General features: G+C 44.2%; 1 protein-coding gene across 1 annotated transcript in view; it reads right to left on the bottom strand.

The window, feature by feature from the left end:
* Window positions 1-19764: 19764 nt before the first annotated feature.
* Window positions 19765-22077, bottom strand: part of LOC129702605 (male-specific lethal 3 homolog) — a 42619-nt gene continuing 40306 nt past the window's right edge. Inside the window, 2 exon segments of the mRNA XM_055644410.1 lie at window positions 19765-20345; window positions 20664-20748. Coding sequence (XP_055500385.1) covers window positions 20246-20345; window positions 20664-20748 — 185 coding nt within the window. The 3' untranslated portion in view covers window positions 19765-20245.

Consider the following 22077-nt stretch of genomic DNA (forward strand, 5'->3'; position numbering starts at 1 on the left):
GTAATCTCCTCTCTTGGTTCTCTCAATAACCTGGGATAAATCCCATCAAGTCCAGGGTATATATTCACCTTACTGTCTTCAAGAGCCCCTTACAGCTTCTCCTTCTTAATCTCAAACTACCCTTGCATAATAGCATTCTCCACACTAATCTCAAGTAAATATCAAATTGCAACGTCAATATACACAAGAGGGTGCACAACCTTAAAACCGTGAATTAATCGCCGCTCCGAAGCACAAGTATGAAAGTTTTGTTTCCTGGTCTCACTTCCTGGATGTTTCTGATTTACCACTTCAATAATAGCCATCCCTATAGCAATCACCTGTTCCTTTGCAAAGAACTACGAGCTAAATTATCGAATTTAGAAGATCCAGAAATAGTATTTTAAATACTGCATGTAAAACAATAACAAATGAATGTGCATTTGGAGCAGGAGAAAGGTTTGAAGTAAAATGTTAAAGCAGACAAGCCATGTAGAAACTATTGCCAAGAAAGCACATCAACGCCGTTACTTCCTTCATCTGCAGCTTGGTCAAAATCACAATCTACGCCCATCCTCAAAATTTCCATCACTGGTCTCTGGGGATACAAATTATCTCTCAAAGAACTTAATTTCCTTTAAGGGTGCACTGTCACAGGACACGAAGCAATGCAGACGCTCCCACATTTACATCGATCCACTCAAGACAATCAATTGATTTAAATTTGATGATATACATTCTACAAATAAACAGAAGGCAGTGTCGAAGGGATGGAGTGAAGCGTTCATTTGAAGAGGCAATGTCTGCTCAACAACTTGCTGACCATTTGGGACAATAATCAAGAATGAGAAGCTGTAGCTGTACCTTTCTGCCTTTACCCCATTCACAACCTTTCTCGTTTCACTTTAAAATTGTATATTTTTCCCCTTTCTGTACCCAAAACATGATTTATAAAAAAAAACAGTAAAACAGAAAAGTGCCAATAGGTCTTGTGCCGGGTCGATGTGTGACATGACCATCTGAGGGAGACAGTTCATGGGGATGGGGGGCACTCAGCAGGGCCGGGTCAGAGCAGCTATAGCTCTGGGGATGAAGTTGTTCCCGAGTCTGGAGGTGCGGGCGTAGAAGGTCTCGTAACGTCTGCCGGAAGGTAGAAGTTCGAACAGACTCTTACAAGGGTGTGAGGAGTCTTTGTGAATGCTGACAGCCTTCCTGCAGCACCGTGTAAAGTAGATGCCCTCCAAGGCTGGTAGCTGTGTCCCAATTATCTTCTACGCTCTGTGGACGACGCATTGAAGAGCTCTCCTCACTGCCTCCGTGCAGCTGAGATATGTAGATGTCATGTGCATGTACCTTTAATATAGTGACCTCACCCCTACTAACCACTCCCCATATCAGAAGTATAATTGCAACCTCCCCAGCCATTGATCTCTCTCTAGCTCCGGTGACAGACCACGTACAGCTAGGGCAGCAACGGTTATGTGATATCAATAAAAGTAGTAAAGACACAGTGTGTTCATGTCTCCTCTTTACATGGTGTCACAATCATGCCTCCGCGCCTCCTGTTTGTCGGTTTTTATTTACGTTTGACCCAGTTCCCTATCCCTTGTTCTATCTCCCGTGCCATGGCTACCTCTTGCCGCAAGCCCGATGTGCTTGTCTTCGACTCGGACATTGCCCATCGGTGGGATGTCTTTAGACGCGATTTCCAGCACTATGTGACGATCGCCCACCCTGCTGCCACCGCTGAAACGCGGGCTTCTCTGCTCCTCAACCTGGCTGGTCCCGATGCCCTGGAACGATCTGAGTCGTTTGTATATGCTGCTGGTGAAGATGCTCGAGACCCGGTATGTCTTATAGCTAAGTTTACAGCAAAGTGTGACATCGCCACCAACTGCATTTTAGAGCGTTTTAAAATGTTCAGCCGGCGTCAGATCCCTGGAGAGTCAATCGACAACTATATCGCCGCGTTGCGACACATGGCCAGGCGTTGTCGCCTGGACGCTCTGACCCCCGAACAAGTGACCCGGGACATCCTAGTATATGGCCTTCTCGATGTGAAGCTAAGGGCTGAACTTCTGCGGAAGCCCGACCTGTCTCTGGACGAGGCTCTGCACGCCTCCCGCATGGCTGAGGCTGTCACCTCGGCACAGTCGCCTGCTGATCATGACATTAACTTTGCCACTGCTGCTGGCCACCGGCGGAACGCTGGCCCGCCACGGCAACAGGGTTCCCCTGCACCCGGGGGCGGGAGCCCACGACGTTGCCCCAACTGCAATTTTGCCTCCCATCAGTTTAATGTGTGCCCTGCCTTGGGCAAAACATGCAATTTTTGCAAGAAGTTAAACCATTTCTCTGCAGCCTGCCGCTCTCGTGGGAAGCCGGCCCCCCCTCTTCGGAGAATGTTAATCAACCTTGCTCAGGCTGATAGCGAGCCTGGTTCCCAGTCTCAGCCTGACGAACTCCCTTTGTCTGATACCAGTTCATCCCAGGGGGAGACCAGCATTTTTTCACTCTTGGATGCACATGCCTTGATAACGGACCCTTCGGTTCGGGTCACTGTCAATGGTTCGACCTTCTCCGCAAAGCTCGACACGGGGGCCGTAACCAATGTAATGTCAACAAGCCTTTTCAAAAAGATAAGAACTAATGAGATAGTGACTGTTGCCAACTCCCGCCTGCATGCCTACGGGGGAGCCGTACTCGTTCCCGTGGGAAAGGCAACCCTGCACTGCAAGGTCCTGAAGGCCTCTCGGCCCCTCACCTTCTACCTGCTAGACTCCAACAACGTTACCTTGCTGGGTGCCCAGGCGTGCCAAGACCTCGGTTTGGTCTCCTTTCACCGTGATATCCACCAGGTGCGGACCCTCATGGACCCCCTGCACGAATACCCCGACCGTTTCGACGAAAAGCTGGGCAAGCTGCCCAGCTGCTACAAGATTGCTGTCGACCCCAGCGTTGAACCGGTGATCCGCCCGCCGCACCGCATCTCCTTTGCCATGAAGGACAAGGTGAAATCTACGCTGCTCAACATGGTCACCATGGGCATACTGAAAGAGGTGAGCGAACCCATGGTTGTTGCCGCGAAAAAAGACAAAACTGAAATTCGCATTTGCATCAACCCCAAGGACCTGAACCTGGCCATCAAACGCCCGCACTACCCAATGCGAACAGTGGAGGACGTCGCTGCACAGGTTGGTCCGGCCACTGTTTTTTCGGTCCTCGATGCCAAGAGCTCTTTCTGGCAGATACCGCTGGACAAGCGATCCTCCTACCTGACGGCCTTCAGCACGCCTTTCGGAAGGTTCCGATTCCTCCGCATGCCATTCGGGATTAACTCTGCCAGCGAAGTATTCCAGCAAACCATGGAGCAGCTGTTTGCCGGTCTGCCGTGTGCTATCATCGTTGACGACATTCTGGTCTACGGTAAGGACGTGGTTGAGCATGACCTCCACTTCCGTCAAGTCCTAGATCGGGCCCGTGAAATCAACCTCAAGCTCAACCCAAAGAAGTGCCGTTTAAGCGTCCCGGAGGTCACTTACGTGGGCCACGTTTTTACTGCCTCGGGGCTGAAGCCTGACCCACAAAAAACGGCTGCTGTCTCCGGGATGTCCTCACCCACCGATGTGCCCAGCCTGCAGCATTTCCTGGGCATGGTCAACTACCTGGGAAAATTTATCCCCGACCTCAGCGAGCTGAGTGCGCCCCTGAGGGAGTTCATCAAGAAGGACACTGCCTGGGCCTGGTTCCCGCATCACCAACATGCCTTCGACGTCCTGAAGTCTAGACTAGTCAGTACCCCCACTCTCAAATTCTTCGATCTACAGCGTCCCATCGTTCTCACCTGCGACGCTTCCAAATTTGGTCTGGGTGCCGCCTGCCTGCAGCTCCACGATGGCCAGCAGCTGCCCATTTCTTATGCGTCCCGCACCATGACCTCTGCCAAGCAGCGTTACGCTCAGATTGAGAAGGAACTGCTTGCCGTGGTATTTGCTTGCTCCAAGTTCAAGGACTACATTCTGGGCAACAACTTCACGATCGAGACCGACCACCTGCCGTTGGTCACCATCCTAAACAAGCCAATCCACGTTGCCTCTTCCCGGCTGCAGCGCATGATCACTTTTAAAATTGTGTATCGCAAGGGCAAGGACATGTTCGTGGCCGACACGCTGTCCCGCGCACCACTATCATCCACTGATCGCCACCCATACGAATCGTCTGACCTGATGGTGCTTAACGTTAACATTGTGCCTTCACAGCAGATGCAGTCCCTGGTCACGCACACTGCCAAGGATCCTGCCCTGCAGCAGCTTGCCGACGTCATCCGGCAGGGCTGGCCAGACAGCCGTTCATCCTTGCCGGCCGGTGTCGTGCCCTACTTCCTGGTCCGTGACGAGCTTGTCCTGCACGACGGTGTGGTGGTGAAAGGACACAAAGTCGTTGTGCCCGCCGCGCTGCGTGACCACTATTTTCAAGTCGCCCACCGCGGTCATCCTGGGGCCGAGGCCACTCTGTCCCACGCCCACAGTCAGTTCTACTGGCCCGGCATGGCCCAAGACATCCGGGAGAGGGTCTCCGCCTGCACTACCTGCAATAGCCTCGCTCCCCATCAGCAACGTCAGCCGCTTCTGCAACAGCCTGCCCCTGAACTGCCCTGGATGGCAGTCGCCACTGACATTTTCGAATGGCGTGGCAAGCACTTCCTGGTCCTCGTTGACTCTTATTCCAGCTGGTTCGAGGTCGACCAGCTGCACTCCCTCACCTCTTCGGCCGTCATCGGGAAGCTGCGCCGCCACTTCGCCACTTTCGGCTCCCCAGCGAACCTCCAATCTGACAATGGCAGCCAGTTCACCAGTGCCGAGTTTCGGGGTTTCGCTGCCAGCTGGAACTTCTGACACTACACCAGCAGTCCAGAGTACCCGCAAAGCAACGGCCTGGTGGAGCGCGCTGTCCGCAGTGCTAAGGACTTGCTGGAGCATTGCAGACTGTCCAAATCCGATTTTTACCTGGCCCTCCTCAACATCTCCCGCGACACTGCCTTGGGCTCGCCAGCTCAGCGGCTGATGGCTCGCACTACGAGACCTCCACTCCCTGTGACACAGCAGTCCCTCGTGCCCTCTGTTCTACAGCCTGCTGCTGTCCAGGAGCGCATTGCCCTCAAGCACGCAGTGCAAAAGCGCTCCCACGACCAGTCCTGCCGTCTCCTGCCGCATCTATTCCCCGGCCAAGTCGTCCGGATGCAGTCCCCCTCCGGTCACTCCAAACTTGCCACCGTCGTCGGTGATGCTGGTTCGCCGCGGTCCTACCTGGTCAACCACGAAGGTACCATCTACCGCCGGTCCCGATAACATCTGCGGCTTGTCAACGAGCCCCCACCACCGCCTGCCGACCCTTTCTCCCCTCCGTTGTCCGCTACACTGCCCGCCGCCCCACGCATGCCTCGCTCCCTGCCATCTCAGCTCGTACAGCCCCGCTCTCCGCCTGACAGCCCTCGTTCCCCCTGCCCCGTCCAACCGCTGCTGCGCCTGCGTCCCCTCCTCTGCCTCCGCCGACTCCTTCTCCTCCAGGATCCCCGGTTCGGTCGCCCGCCCCAGTTCCGGCTCCTGCTCTTCCTGCAGAGGGGGGAGATGGCGAGCTGCGTACCCGGTCCAGCCGGCTTGTTAAGCCGCCTGTCCGCTATGGTGATTTTGCTTAGCTGGTTGCTCATCTGTTTGTTTAACTGTTTGCTTACATGCTCGTAGCGCATGAGACGTGGTCGCCCCGTCACTACTGTATTGCTTTGTTTCCAAGGGGAAGGATGTAGATGTCATGTGCATGTACCTTTAATATAGTGACCTCACCACTACTAACCACTCCCCATATCAGAAGTATAATTGCAACCTCCCCACCCATTGATCTCGCTCTAGCTCCGGTGACAGACCACGTACAGCTAGGGCAGCAACGGTTATGTGATATCAATAAAAGTAGTAAAGACACAGTGCGTTCATGTCTCCTCTTTACAAGATACCACAGAGATGCCACATGTTAGGAAGTAGAAGGTTGTCAGTAGCTGTTGGGGCAGACCAGTCTTTTTCAGTGTTCTCAGGAAGAACAGTCATTGCTGTGCCTTCTTGACCAGCGCAGCGGGGTTGGTGGACCATGTGAGGTCCTCTCAAATGTATGTGCCCAGAAACCTAAAGCTGGACACTCTCTCCACACTGTCCCCGTTGATAGAGGTTGAAGCGTATTCCCCATTATGTGTCCTTTTGAAGTTAATAATCAGCTCCTTGGTCAGAGGTGTTTAGGGACAGGTTATTACCTGAGCACCAGTCCGCCAGGTTCTGCACCTCCGCTCTGTAGTTTGTTTCATCACCGTTGTGTCGTCTGCGAACTTGACAATGGTGTTGGTGTCGAATGCAGGAACACAGTCGTGTGTGAAGAGGGAGTAGAGCATGGGGCTCAGTACACAGTCCTGTGGTGTGCCGGTGCTCAGGGTGACAGTGGAGGCCAGTTGCGGGCCCAGTCTCACTGCCTGCGGTCGCTCTGTCAGGAAATTCAGGATCCAGTCGCATATCGACGAGCTGAGGCCGAGCTGGTGGAGTTTGGTGGTGAGATTGGTGGGGATGACCGTGTTGAAGGCAGAGCTATAGCCTATGAAGAGCATCCTCATGTAAGTGCCCTGTCTTTCCAGATGAGTCAGGACAGTGTGAAGAGCCAGAGAGATGGCATCCTCTGTGGATCTATTTGCCCTGTATGCAAATTGATGCGAGTCCAGTCAAGTCAAACAACAAAACCGCTAGAGGAACTCAGCAAGTCAGGCACCAGAGAGCTCTCTTTTCAAGCTTTCTCCCCCATACTCCATCAGCCTGAATAAGGGTCCCGAGTCAAAACGTCATCGATCCATTGCCCTCCACAGTTGCTGCCTGACCTGAATTACTCCACCAGTTTACTTTTTGCTAAAGATTCAGCATCGGAAGTCTCTTGTGTCACTCAAGTCAGGTCAAGTTTATTGTCATATATACAAATATAGTGAGGCAGATACAAAAAAATCTTGCTTGCAGCAGCAATGGACGCTGACACACACCAACAAACTATAGATAATTTCTAAAAGAATGTGGAAAAACATAATAAGAAAGGGTTCACCATCCAACCTCAAGCCTTAATATTTTTTTCAAAATTAAATGTTTATTTTACCATTATTACCACAATATTTTCTGTTGACTAGTTAGTCACGAGGGGTAAGCAACCACTGTACACATAGGTAGCAAAAAATGAAAGCACGTTACAACTCCCATGTTCCATTTTACAGCGCAAAATTTAACATTGCATTCTCCCAATGCAAACTGGGATTCTACACTCTCATTGAAACAACACTTCATTGCTTCATGACAACGGTTTTTGTATTGTCATGGTACACTAAATACTATAGCTTCTCAGAAGATTGAAAGCTGCAACAGGATAAACAATAAACTTAATCAAATCAGTCGGCTTGGGCAAAATGGCTGCCCAATACTCCCGCTTGAATTCCTTATTGTATTTGCCCAGTCACATATTTTTCAGTGGCCATTGTTTACCGAGTCACAGCCTTTCCCATATAGTCTATTTAACCCACCACGTTACTGGTAGTCATTATCTTTAGCTCACAAGCAAGACCAAAATTATCTTGCGATGATTTCTTTGTCAGGGATTTTCATGTAGATTTCTAGGGTAGCTATTTCGCCAGAATCACTTCACAGTCTCACCGCAACTTCAACGCTAATTTCAACATTCCCTTGGAAGGCAGGAAAACAACAAACACAGGAAATTCTGCACAAAGGTGCCATTCATTCAACATATTATAGACAGAATCCTGATCAGCAAGATAATTAAAGTTTTTAACTACCTCTTGAAGTTAAATTGAAGGATGACTGAGCTTTTCCAAAATCCTGGTTGGTATTCTTTCCTCAAATATTTAACAACACTGGTGTGTCAGAAAATGTCTGCAGGATTTGCCAATCTAACAGTTACCAGCAGTTTGAAAATAATGCTGTATTTTCAATAGCAGGACACCTTTCAGTTAAATTCAAGTCAAGTTGATTTGTCACATACACATGCGAGATGTGCAGTGAAATGAAAGTGGCAATGCCTGCGGATTCTGCAAAAACTGCTGAACTGAATAGAACAGAATCAGAATTTACATGTTAGAAAATATTTTTTTTACAAAAGACACAACACAACAGTAAATTAGTACAGTAAATTAGTCCCTGGAGAGTCAAGAGTTTACAGTCCTGATGGCGTGTGGGAAGAAACTCCGTCTCATCCTCTCTGTTTCAACAGCGTGACAGCGGAGGCGTTTGTCTGACCGTAGTAGCTGGAACAGTCCGTTGCTGGGGTGGTAGAGGTCCCCCTTAATGTTGCTGGCTCTGGATCTGCACATCTTTTTGTTGTATAGGTCCTGCAGGGAGGCGAGTGTAGTTCCCATAGTGCGTTCGGCCAAACCCACTACTCTCTGCAGAGCCTTCCTGTCCTGGGCAGAGCTGTTCCCAAACCAGTTTGTGATGTTGCCGGTCAAGATGCTTTCTACAGCTCCAGAGTAGAGACACTGAAGGATCCTCAGAGAGACTCTGAATTTCCTCAACTGCCTGAGGTGGAAAAGACGCTGCCTTGCATTACTCACCAGTGCGGTAGTGTGTGTTGTCCATGTCAGATCCTCTATGATGTGGACTCCCAGGTATTTAAAGCAGCTCACCCTATCCACAGTAGTCCCATTATCTCCAATGGCGTATACATCCTCGGATGTTGTGCCCTTCTAAAGTCCACAATCAGCTTCGTTTTTGTGACATTTTGTTGTCCTGACACGAGAATGCCAGATCAGCCACCTCCTCTCAGTAGGCCTTCTCATCGTTATCGGAGATCAGGCCCACCCTCAGTGTCATCAGAAAACTTGATGATGGAGTAGGAACTGAACCTGGCCACAGTCATGTGTGTACAGGGAGTACAGTAGGGGGCTAATGACACACCCTAGGGGGGGGGGGGGGGGGACCCTGTGTTCAGGGTGAGGGGATTGGATGTATGTCTCCCCATCTTGACTACCTGGGGCCTGGCGTGCGAACGTCCAGAACCCAGGCACACAGGGGAGTGTTAAGCCCCAGTTTCAACAGCTTCTCAGCCAGTCTGGTGGGGACTATCGTATTGAAAGCTGAGCTGGTCAATGAACAGCATCCTTACGCAGCCCCCCTTCTGGCTGTCAAGGTGAGAGAGAGAGTGGTGTGCAGAACCTGGGAGACCGCATCATCCGTGGATCTGTTCGGACGGTATGCAAACTGCAGCGGTTCCATGTTGCGAGGGAGGAAGGTGCAGATGTGGTTATTGATCAGCCTCTCAAAGCATTTCATGACTACCGAGGCGAGGGCCACCAGTCATTCAAGCAGGCTGGAGAGGCATTATTTGGCACTGGAACAATGGTGGATCTTTTGAAGCAGACAGGGACCACGGACTTGGCCAGGGAGAGGTTGAATATTGTGGTGAACACTGGAGCAAGCTGAGTAGCACTTGCTGTCTTGAAGTATTGGTATAAGGAAAATAAAAGAGAACTTCAGCGGATAGAACAGAAAATAAAATTACTAGACTGGACAATGCAACTGACCCAACCATAAATAAACATAATAAGATAACTTTATTGAAATGTAAAGTCAATAGAATACTATCGGCTAGAGTAATAAGATTATTCCAAATTACAAAACAAGCACACTTCGAATTTGGGGATAAGCCACATAAACTACTTGCGAGGCAACTGAAGCAACGAGAAAAGGAAAAAACTATTACTAAAATTAAATTGGATAAGGGTGAGTTTCTAACATTACCTAAGGATATTAATAAAAGGTTTGCCCAATTTTATCATAATTTATATACATCTAAAATAAATACAGATGTAAGTAAAATTACAAATTTTTTAGATAATTGCAAGCTCCCAAAATTGGATAGTTTAGAACAGGAGCAATTAGGAGCACGGATTACTAGTGAAGAAATAAAACAAATAATAAACTCACTGAAAAATGGGAAGACCCCAGGACCAGACGGTTTTAGTAATGAATTTTATAAAAGATTTCAGGAGTCAATCGTACCAAGATTATTCAATTTATACATGCAGGCTTATACTGAAAATAAACTACCAGAAACCCTAGCAGAAGCAACAATAACGCATACCAAAAACAGATAAAAATTTAGATGAACCGGGCTCTTATAGAGCTATTTCACTTCTAAATACGGATCAGAAAATTTTAGCAAAGATTCTAGCTAGAAGGCTAAATAATTATATTAACAATTTAATAAATACGGATCAAACGGGATTTATACCCAAAAGACAATCATTTAATAATTTGAGAAGGCTTTTCAATATAATGTACTCTCATTATGAGGACAATGAAGATATTTCAGTTGTCACGCTGGATGCAGAGAAGGCATTTGATCAAGTAGGATGGCAATATTTATCAAGTCAAGTCAAGTCAAGTTTATTTGTCACATACACATACGAGATGTGCAGTGAAATGAAAGTGGCAATGCTCGCGGACTTTTGTGCAAAAGACAAACAACAAAACAACCAAACAAATTATACACACAATCATAACACACATATTATTTTACATAATAAATAATGGAAGGAAAAACGTTCTGTAGAGTTAGTCCCTGGTGAGATAGTCGTTTACAGTCCGAATTGCCTCTGGGAAGAAACTCCTTCCCAACCTCTCCGTTCTCACCGCATGGCAACGGAGGCGTTTACCTGACCGTAGCAGCTGGAACAGTCCGTTGCAGGGGTGGAAGGGGTCTCTCATGATTTTGTTTGCTCTGGAGTTGCACCTCCTGTTGTATAGTTCCTGCAGGGGGTTCAGTGAAGTTCCCATAGTGCGTTCGGCCGAACGCACTACTCTCTGCAGAGCCTTCTTGTCCTTGGCAGAGCAATTCCCAGACCAGATGGTAATGTTCCCGGGCAAGATGCTTTCCACCGCCGCTGCGTAGAAGCACTGGAGGATCCTCGGAGACACTCTGAATTTCCTCAATTGCCTGAGGTGGTAAAGGCGCTGCCTTGCCTTACTCACGAGTGCTGAGGCGTGTGATGCCCATGTCATATCCTCAGAGATGTGGACTCCCAGATATTTAAAACAGTTCACCTTATCCACAGGATCCCCATTTATCCTCAATGGAGTGTACGTCCTCGGATGATGTGCCCTCCTAAAGTCCATTTATACAAGGTACTCCAAAAATTTAATACGGAAGAGAATTTTATTAGATGGATTAAACTACTTTACGATAGACCTACGGCAAGAATATTAACTAACAATATGCTATCTCCAAAATTTTACTTATCAAGAGGTAATAGGCAAGGGTGTGCCTTATCACCATTGCTATTTGCCCTTATGATAGAACCGCTGGCCGAAAGGATTAGAAATCATCCGAATATTCACGGATATAACACCAAGGACTCAAAGAATAAAATTTCATTATATGCTGATGATATCCTTTTATATATTACTAATACACAAACGAGTATACCCACCTTATTAACACTAATTGAGGAATTCGGCTCTTTTTCAGGATATAGAATGAATTGGAATAAAAGCGAAATTATGTCTTTAAAACCACAGGATTCGAGACACTTACTAAAATTCCCCTTCAAAATTGCAACAGAAAAATTCAAGTATCTGGGTATTCAAATTACGAGAATACACAAATCATTATTTAGTGCCAATTTTATACCACTATTAAATAAACTGAATGATACGATTAAATTTTGGAAAACGCTTCCACTCTCATTGATAGGTAGAATTAACGCTATAAAAATGACTTTCTTACCACAATTATTATATTTGTTTCAAGCGATCCCAATATATATTCCAAAATATTTTTTCAAAAAGCTAGATTCCACTATCACTAATTTTATATGGGACTACAGAACACATAGAATTCAACGAAAACATTTGTGCAAATCTAAAGAAGTTGGGGGTTTATCATTACCTAACTTTATGTGTTACTACTGGGCAGTGCATATTAAGAACATAATGTACTGGCTGGATAGTTCCACTCAGCAGTTTGAGTGGATAAGAATGGAGAAAGAGGAGTGCTATCCGCACGATATAGGAACGATCCTGCTCTCACCGATAAAATGGAATAGTATAATATATAAGAACCCAATTATTCACAATATAATAAGAATTTGGAAACAAATAAAAGTATCCTTGAAATTAAATAATTTATCAGTACTAACCCCGCATTCAAACCTTCTTTCATCGACAACACATATCAACAATGGAATAGACTGGGGATTAGGAAAGTAGCGGATATGTATGAAGTGGGCAAACTGTTATCATTTCAACAATTAAAATTAAAATTTAAATTGAAGGATAATCAATATTTTAAATATATACAGGTATGTGACTTTATGAAGAAATATACACATAGATTTCAAACTATATTTTTAGACCCTTTAGAAGAAGCAATGAATATTAAGGCTGATTCACAAAAAATATCATACTTTTATAATAATATATTAAATAGAGAATCACCCTCAACAGAAGCACTAAGGGAAGATTTGGGAACATGAGCTAATGATAAAGATCTCGAAGGATAGATGGGAAAAGTATTTGATGAATACACATAACTGTTCTATTAATGCAAGACATAATTTAATTCAATTCAAATGATTACATATACTATATTATTCAAAAACAAGATTGGATAAATTTTATCCAAACGTCTCTCCCAGATGCGATAAATGTTTGTTTCAAAACGCTAATATAACACATTCATTTGTAGGATGTACAAAGTTGAATAAATTTTGGAGTGATATATTTGATATATTTACAAAGCTTTTCAAGTCAAGAATAGAACCCAAAACGGAATGGATTATATTTGGAATAATAGGAGAAGATACCAATTTAAATAAAGACCAAAATGTTTTTTTTAATTATGGGTTAACAATTGGAAAGAAATTGATACTTAAATTTTGGAAAAATACAACCATACCAACTGTTAAAATGTGGATTAGGAATATGATGGACATAGCACGCCTTGAAGAAATGAGACTCCGACTAATAGATAAATATGACCAATTCTTAAGGAGTTGGTCTCCTTTCATCGACTTTTTGGAATCATGTGATGCAGTGGTACCGTAAAGATTGCTGATTTCAGTTCATGATGCGGATAGATCTACATCTCCGAATACAGATTTGAAAAATTCTCTTTTAAGGGGCCTTCTCTTCTATTTCTACTTTCCAATTTTTCTTTTTCTTTTTTATTTTTTATATACACACTTCAAGTTTTTCTACTCTCTACCATCTATTTTTCCATTTTTTCCTCTTTCTATTGTTTTCTTTTTCTTGTCTTGCTTACTTCCTTCTCATAACATAAAACTAGAGGTTGTACATAGAATGGATTACTGTATTACATAGTTGGCACCTAAAATTAGGTTCCACTGTACTGTTTTGTACTGTATTAACTTCTAATAAAATAAAAATTAATAAAAAAACATCCAAAAAATTGTTCCAAGATTATGTCAAACACCTCCATTCAAAGACAGTAAGTTACCCAATCAAATAGACACAGCCAGTTACATTTTCAGCATTGTTCATTGGAAACAAAAAATCTGATACGCCACAAATCTGAATGAATGAATGCATGATTGAATGAATGAATGAATACGTTTATTGTCATTGCATAATACTGTGCAACAAAATTCCATTGCATCTCCTCAGGTTAAAAAATACAAACACGACAACCATTGACACATATGTACACTTATTAGTAAAAATAATAAATAAGTATTTAAAAAGAATTTTAAAAGAATGTTGCATTTCTTGGAATTACATTTTGCTTCCCCAGTGTTCTCTGTTGGAATTAAGCTCTTTTATCGCACATGGGTGGAAACTATTTTTTAGTCTACCGGTGCGAGCCTTCAGAGACCTGAATCGCCTCCCAGAGGGTAGCAGCGTGAAAAGGTGGTTGGCAGGGTGGGATGTGTCCAGCTTGATGTTTGTGGCCCAGCGCAAGCATCGGGCCCTGTATATATCATCCAAGGAGGGCAGTTGAGCGTTTGTAATGCTCTGTGCAGTTTTTATAACTCTCTGCAGCGCCCTCCTCTCAGCCACAGTACAGCTAGCAAACCACACCAGGATTCCATAGGAGAGGATACTTTCCACGGCGCATCGGTAGAAGGACAACAGCAGCGGCTGTGAGACGTTTGCTCTCCGCAGAGACCTCAGGAAATACAGCTGCTGCTGTGACTTCTTCACGAGAGTGACGGTGTTCATTTGCCATTTGAGGTCCTGGGAGATGTTTATTCCCAGGAACTTAAAGCCAGTGACTCTCCACCATTTCTCCTTTGATGTATAAGGGGGCAGGTTCCTCTCTGCTCTTCCTCCTGAAGTCAACGACCAGTTCTTTTGTCTTTGACGGGTTGAGTACCAGGTTGTTTTTGGTTCACCAGACAGTCAGTTTTTGGGCTTCATCCCTGTAGGCAGACTCGTCGTTGTTGTTTATCAGTCCCATCACAGTCGTGTCGTCCGCAAACTTGATGATCCTGTTTGTACTGTGTGTTGGTGTACAGTCATAAGTGTATATTGTATACAAGATGGGACTCAGCACACAACCTTGTGGCGCTCCTGTGCTGAGCATCAGGACTGGGGAGTAATTGGACCCCATCCTGACAGTCTGTGGGCGGTCTGTTAAAAAGTCCTTAATCCATCCGTATGTGTTTGCATTAACACCCAGATCAGACAGTTTGTCCACCATTCTGCTGGGGATGATGGTATTAAATGCAGAACTAAAATCTACAAATAACATCCTCACATATGAGCCAGGGCGCTCCAGATGTGTCAGTGCAGAATGTAGAGCTATGTTGATGGCATCCTCCGTTGACCTATTAGCTCTATATGCAAACTGATGCTGATCCAGGGTGGATGGGAGTGAGGACTTAATGTGGGCCAGGACCAGCCGTTCAAAACACTTCATCACCATTGAAGTGAGAGCAACAGGTCTATAGTCATTCAAGCTGGTAATAGATGTTTTATTGGGTACAGGCACGATTAGCAGTCTTGAAGCATTTAGGGACAGTGCACATTGACAGAGAGAGGTTAAAGATGTCACTAAAAACCTCCGCCAACTGGTCTGCACAGTCTCGCAATACTCTCCCTGGGATGCCATCTGGGCCAGCAGCCTTCCTGGGGTTGACCTTGCGGAGTGTTCTTCTGACGTCCTCCGTACTCACAGTGAGTGCCAGGTCGTCAGTGCTGGGTGCGGCTGCAGATGCAGGCTCGCCTCATTCAGCTCAAAACGGGTAAGTTGCTGAATGCCCTGCCAGCCACGCCGAGGGTCCCTCTCGTTAAAATACCCCTCTAACCTTCTTCCATAGGCTGTCTTTGCCTCTTTAATGGCTCTCTTTAGTTTAGATCTGGCAGTGCTGTACAGTTCATCACTGCCAGATCTAAAGGCTGAGTTGCGTTCCCTCAGCAGCTTCCTGACATCCCTGGTCATCCATGGTTTGTTGTTTGGATAGCACCTGGCCTCCCTGTCGACATTGACGTTGTTGATACAGTTCTGTATATAGGATGTGGATGTGTATTCTTGTATGTCCTGGTTTGCAAAAAGGTCCCACTGGGTGCGCCCAAAACAGTCCTGAAGTTGGGTGGCAGTGCCCTCGGGCCAACTCTTTATGTTTCTCACACTGGGCTTGGTTCTCATAATTAGAGGTCTGTATGCTGGGGTGAGAAAGAGTGATAGATGGTCAGACTGGCCGAGGTGAGGGAGAGAGGAGGCTTTGTATCCATCCTTAATGTTGCTGTATACGTGATCCAGTGTATTTTGACCTCTCGTCGGACACGTGACATGCTGGTGGAATTTAGGGAGGACAGTTTTTAGATTAGCCTGATTGAAGTCTCCAGCCACGATGAAAATCCCATCAGGGTGCGCAGTCTGTAATTTGTTGATTGATGCTAGCAGGGTGTTCAGTGCTAGCTTGACGTTAGCGCTTGGTGGAATATAAACAGCCAGAATAACGACAGCTGTGAACTCCTGCTGCAGATAGAAGGGTCGACATTTCAATGTAATAAACTCCATGTTTGGTGAACAATGTCTCTCGACAACGTTTACATTTGTACACCATTTGTCATAGGAGTAAATACATAGGCCCCCTCCTCTGCTCTTACTGCTCCTGTCGGCCCGGTGTGCTGTGCGACCTACCAGACTGATGGCCTCGTCCGGGATCCCAGCGTGAAGCAAGGTCTCAGTTACCACCATAATCGAACAGGTTTGCACAATTTTATTTCCTTCATTGATCAGCTCCAGCTCGTCCATCCTGTTGCTGAGCGATCGGGCGTTCGTCAAAAAGATGCTGGGTAGCGCCGGTCTGTAAGGAGCTTCCTTTAGCCTAGCATGAATGCTTGCTCGACAACCGCGCTTCTGCCGCCTCCGTCTGCGCCGCCTCCCGCACCGTCCGTTCGGTATGGTGATCCACTCGGACTCCGCTGGGCGGGTGATTTCTGGCGGGATATAATCGTTGTGGGAGCTTCTTACGGACTCTAGTTCGCTACACAGCGTCCCAATCCTTAGAAGGTCCTGCCGGTTGTATGTCGAGTCGCAGGTCCACAGACAGACGGACAGAACAGACAAAAACAACAACATCCACACGGGGGAGAGCAAAGCCGCTGCATTCAAGTGCGCCGCCATTTTCCAATACAGCCATTAATTAAATTGCATTCATTAAAAATGCAGATTTTCTTTTTAAAAGTTAATGAAATCATATTGAAATCTTTTCCTGATCACAAAAGGACTAGCTTTTATGTGATAAAGATCATGATATTATACCACAGCCATTTTAATTACTAAATGTTCAATAAAGTCAACTGCAGATTCCAGATTTTGTATAACTACACATTATCAACTGACAGTTGATGAAATAGTTCATTTAAATTTCACAACAACCTACAAGCTTTCAAAAGACAAGGTAATAATGCATTAAATATCTAAGGGAAATACATTAATTATTGATAGAATGCACTTACTTATAGAATTAGTGTAACTAATTGATAAATCAGCTCTGATTCCTGAGGTTGAAAGTTCAGTATCAACTCAGCACATCAGATACCCCTTTCCCAACCTCAAATGATGGCATTAGCATCAAACAAGACAAGCCAATGATTAGTTAAGAGTTTTATAATTCTGCTAATGAAACCAAATGTGTACTCACACAGCATGGAAATGGGCCTTTCAGCCCAACTTGCCCACGCCGACAAACATGCCCCATCTACATTAGTCCCATCTGCCTACGTTTGCCCCACATCCTTCTAAACCCAACATCCATGTACATGTCTAAATGTTGCTTAAACATTGTGATAGTACTTGCCTCAACTACCTCCTCCGCAACTTAGTTCATATACCAACCACCCTTTGTGTAAATAGGTTGCCCCTCAGGTACCTCTTAAATTTTCCTCTCCCCCACCCCCCTCCCTCCCTCACATTGTGTTGGCATTTGAATTTTACCACAATTAGCATCACTATGAAAATTAAATTCAGCAAATAAGAGATAGGAACAAGGATTTTTTTTAAAGAAGCACACAGAGGAATAGCAGTGGGAAGCAATGGTTATCAGAAATATCACAGTCCCAAATATGGTTGCAACCTATTCAAGGAACTTCGAATGTGTTAACAATATAAATACAAACAAAATGCCCATCTCCCGTTATGACAATCAGGTAACAGTAGATATAAAAAACATCTTGCTTGCCATTCTTCCTCAGTGTTTTTCATAAGCTAAGGGGCTTTGGCTTTGTGGGTGGGTAGGGATGAGGGAAACACACTGGCCATAGACAGGTAGACGAGGGAAGATGGAAGGACGTTACCAGAAATTAAAAAGCAAAATATAACCAATCTCACTTAGCCCTGTACCTCATCATGGTTGCAATATACTCCTACCTTTCACATAGTGCCTCATATAAATGCTTCAAGCTCTGACATTTTATCCCTAAAACTGACTGGTGCTCTAGCTTTGTGAGTTGCTCCTTGAAGTCCATCTGTTGCAGGTATCTTTTTGAAGATAAGTTGGTGACAACTTCCTCTCAAGTGCCCCGAGACAGTTTCACTATGTGAAAGACAGATACAAAAGCAGACACTGTAATCAGCAATGCCCTTCACTATCCAATATTACTTTTAGAATGAGTATTAGAATATTTTTATTTTTTAATATTTGCAATTAAAGGGACAAGGTTCTGTGGGACATAGGAAAGAAGTTGACCTACTCTTAAGTGAGTAGTATTTACCAACAACCCGATAAGTGACCTTCTTTACTCCAAGTGTTGGAATGAATCCAAATACACAACAAATGCACGGTATGTTATGCAGATTTAACTGTTCCTTCTATACAACCATGTAAAAAGCAGAAGAATGAGGGGGAAAAGGAAAGATGCATCAGGCATGATTGAATGGCGGAGTAGAATCGATAGGCCAAATGGCCTAATTCTGCTCCTATATAAAGCAATTAATCTTTTATTTTCTCTGTTATTGTGACTTCAGACATCAATATGGGATTTCATATTTTCCAATGGTTTTTTAATAGAGACAGCAATGAATAAAATAAAAATAAAAAGATCTTTGCATGGATTCAAGTGGATGCTTTAAAAGAAAAAAAAAAACAGAATTTGAGAAATGCTGGCAAGGATGATCTTTATTGTCCCTCCCTGATTACCCTTCGAGCAAGCGGTGAGAACCAAGTGGCTTGCTTGGATATTTTGGAAGGCATTTTAACTAATCAACCATAAGGGAGTGGCTTGGATTCATATTTTGGTCAGATCTGGCAAGAACAGCAGATTTCAGTGATTTCCTTCTCAGAAAAACACTAGTAAAACAGTTAGGTTCTCACTGACAATCTGGTCACTTTTCTAATCATCAGTACAAAGATCAGTTATTTCAAGTTCCAGTTTATTTACTGAATTTATGAGAGGGATGTGAACTGATGATGCAAGCCTCCAAATTATTAAGCAAAAAACTATTGGTACTGAAAATAAAACTATTTTGACACTCACCATTAACCAACTATTTACACAAACCCGGCAATGATCCCATCTTTTTTGTTATTCTCTTCTCATTCTCATGAACTCTCCCCAGATTCTACCATTCACCCATACACGAGAGGCGATTTACACAGGATATGGGAGAAAACTAGAACACCTGGATGAAACCAGAATAGTCACAGGGCGAACATCCAAACTCCAAAAGCAAGTTTGAATCTCCGTACTGCAAGAAAATGGTTCAGAGCTGTACCACTGTGCCATACCTATATATCAGTATTTTCGAACTAATATTTTAGCAACAACATTTATTGCACATATAACTGCCAGATTAGGCTTGGTCTCGAACCATCTGTTAGTATTATGATTTACAATACGATCAACCAAGTACTGCACAGGGATAAATTACAGATGTTTTAATTAGAAGTCGAACATGGTCATCAAATTTCCTGCCAAATATCATACATCATATAGCCTGAAGTGCTATATTGTCATCGTGGGTGGAAAACCTTCCCTGGAATATTCAGTGAGAAGTAACAAGAACCACCTTTCACCTTGCTAAATCAGTTTCACTTCAATAATCACGAATCACAATGATGCAACCTGTACACTTGCCAGAGTGAGACAAAGGAGATGTGGTTCTAAAGAATACATTTAGAACTTTTGTGACAACAGCACAGTTGAAAGAAAAATACAAATAGTGGTCTACCATAGAAGAGCACTCAAACAGTAATTCAAATTTGAATAGCAACATAACCAACATTAAAATAAAATATTACCACACAGCAAAGATTTATTTCTAATCAGTAAAGGAAACATTCCTGCAAATAATACATTGTTTTCAATGCAACGTTTTAGAATCTCACATTAAAATGTAGTTCCTTATTACTTTCAGACGGACATCAAAACAATTTTGTGCAGAAATGAATCAAGCCTTGTTCAATAAAGGCAGCTTGTATTTCAGAATGCATTTAGTCTGTTTGCAGGAGACTTCAATTTGCAGTCATTTGATTCATCAAAGGAGAACTGGATGACATGCACAATGTCAAGCAGAGATGAAAGCCAAATTGGCAAGTTCAAAAAAAAGTGGTCCATCTCCACATTGTAATGTCAACAGATTTCCAGTAGGCAGCACCACGTAAGAGAACATAAGCCCTCTTTTTGTTCTTAGCTGCTGAAGATCATTTACTTTCTTTAATCTGTAACCACAAGGCTAAAAGTGACTACGAAGGTTAATTCACAGTTCTGTTAATGCTTCAGTAGATAGCCTGAGGACGTTTGGTACAATAGTAAGCTTCTGACGCAGCTACATAAGCAGATTCAGGGAAAAAATCCTCTTGGTATTCAGCCAAAAACCTAGATATAAAGATACAAAGTAAGCATCAAATCATTAAAATGTCGAGTTTTAACAAGGCTGAACAAATACTGAAAGATCTTTATTATTACTACTATAAACATAAACCTTCTAGTGTCAATATTTTATTTGCATGTCTGCGACAGGATCCGAGACAGTCCTAACATTACATCTTGCACAAAGATCATGATGCCATTCTCCACTTGTGATTCCACCTGTATCTTGGACCATGTTTTAACTAAAGTTGGTCGATTCCTAATATGGTGCAGTTAATTAATGCAAGCTCTGTAAAATTCTACGAGCACATTTTAAAATCTTACCGAAGAAACAACTTGAGATGCTTCACCAAGACTTTCAGGTTCCTGTCAGTAATTAACATCTTGCCCAACAGCTCTGGCAGCTTCACTATACAAAACAGAAGACGATAGAATCAATTTAATAAAGAAACAAGGTCTAAACATATTCATACTACTTCATTTTCCAGAACTTGCTGGGAAGACCAACAAATCAACACCTTTTATTTATTTTCACATATGTTGTGGCGGGGATTGGCAGGAGTCCAGCCAAAAACTAGTCGGACACAAGTTGTGTGCACTAGACGTGTTTATTCTTCTCCAATACTACTCCTCACCCGCCCAGAGCTCCCGGAGATTCTTCCGAACCGAGCAAGCCCCCGGGGCGCGGTATTGTATCTACGCGTTCAGGCCGCCTCGTGCGATGTCCTGTGCGGTTCGGTGCCTCTGGTTCTGGGGGGGGGGTGGTCATGTGGCGGCACCCTATAGCAACCCAAGGTCACGACAAACCATTGGCACTAGAGGGCGGCGTCTTGGTGGGGGAGGCGCGAGTCATGGGGTCGGTATCCGAGTTGTTATTTAAGGCCGGGCAACACCCATGTCAGGTGAGGAGTAGGGAGCTGTATGCAGAAGAATAAACACATCTAGTGCACACAACTTGTGTCCAACTAGTTTTTGGCTGTACTCCTGCCAGTCCCCGCCACAATGTATTCATAATTCCATATCCTGATACGATTTGTAATATTTACTGAAGTGCTCAGGCAACAACTGCCGCAACAGAATACCAGCAACCGAGGTTCAGTCCCGATCTCCAGTATGGTCTTAGTGGAGTTTGCATATTCTCCGTGTGATCACATGAATCCAAGAGTTCTGGTTTTCTCCTAAAAGATGTGGGTTGGCAGGTGAATTGGCTATTCATAAATTATAGGCACATAAGTGAAGCAGGGTAGATTTACAGTAAATGAAAGGGATTGCATTTACTGGGTATCCTTTCAGTTTGTTTGGATCACACTTAGTCAGCAAACTAATCTCTAGGCATCATGATGCTGCAATGACTGCTGGGCTTGATGGCATTTTATTGTATGCGAGCAATGCTTCCTAGAACATTGCTGTAAGATGCTGCAATTTTTATACAATGTTTTAATCAGTATAATTGGTTTTCAATGTTAAGTTGAATGCATTTTTAGGTTGGTATGGTTCTTTATTTATCACATGTACCGAGGTACAGTGAAATTCATTTTTGTATTGGTTAGTTATAAGCTGAATGTACTTTATAGAAAAGGCATTTCTATTGCAAAGTGATGACACCTTCAATTACTCTTTGAAAGGACCACTTAATCAATATTATTATTCTGCTGTTTCCCACAACTATCTAAAATTTTACGAGATTAGAGGTTTCATGTCATTTTTTAATTTAATTCCTTACATTGATTGCATTCTA

The sequence above is a fragment of the Leucoraja erinacea genome, chromosome 13 (genome assembly GCF_028641065.1).
Source record: "Leucoraja erinacea ecotype New England chromosome 13, Leri_hhj_1, whole genome shotgun sequence".
NCBI lineage: Eukaryota > Metazoa > Chordata > Chondrichthyes > Rajiformes > Rajidae > Leucoraja > Leucoraja erinaceus.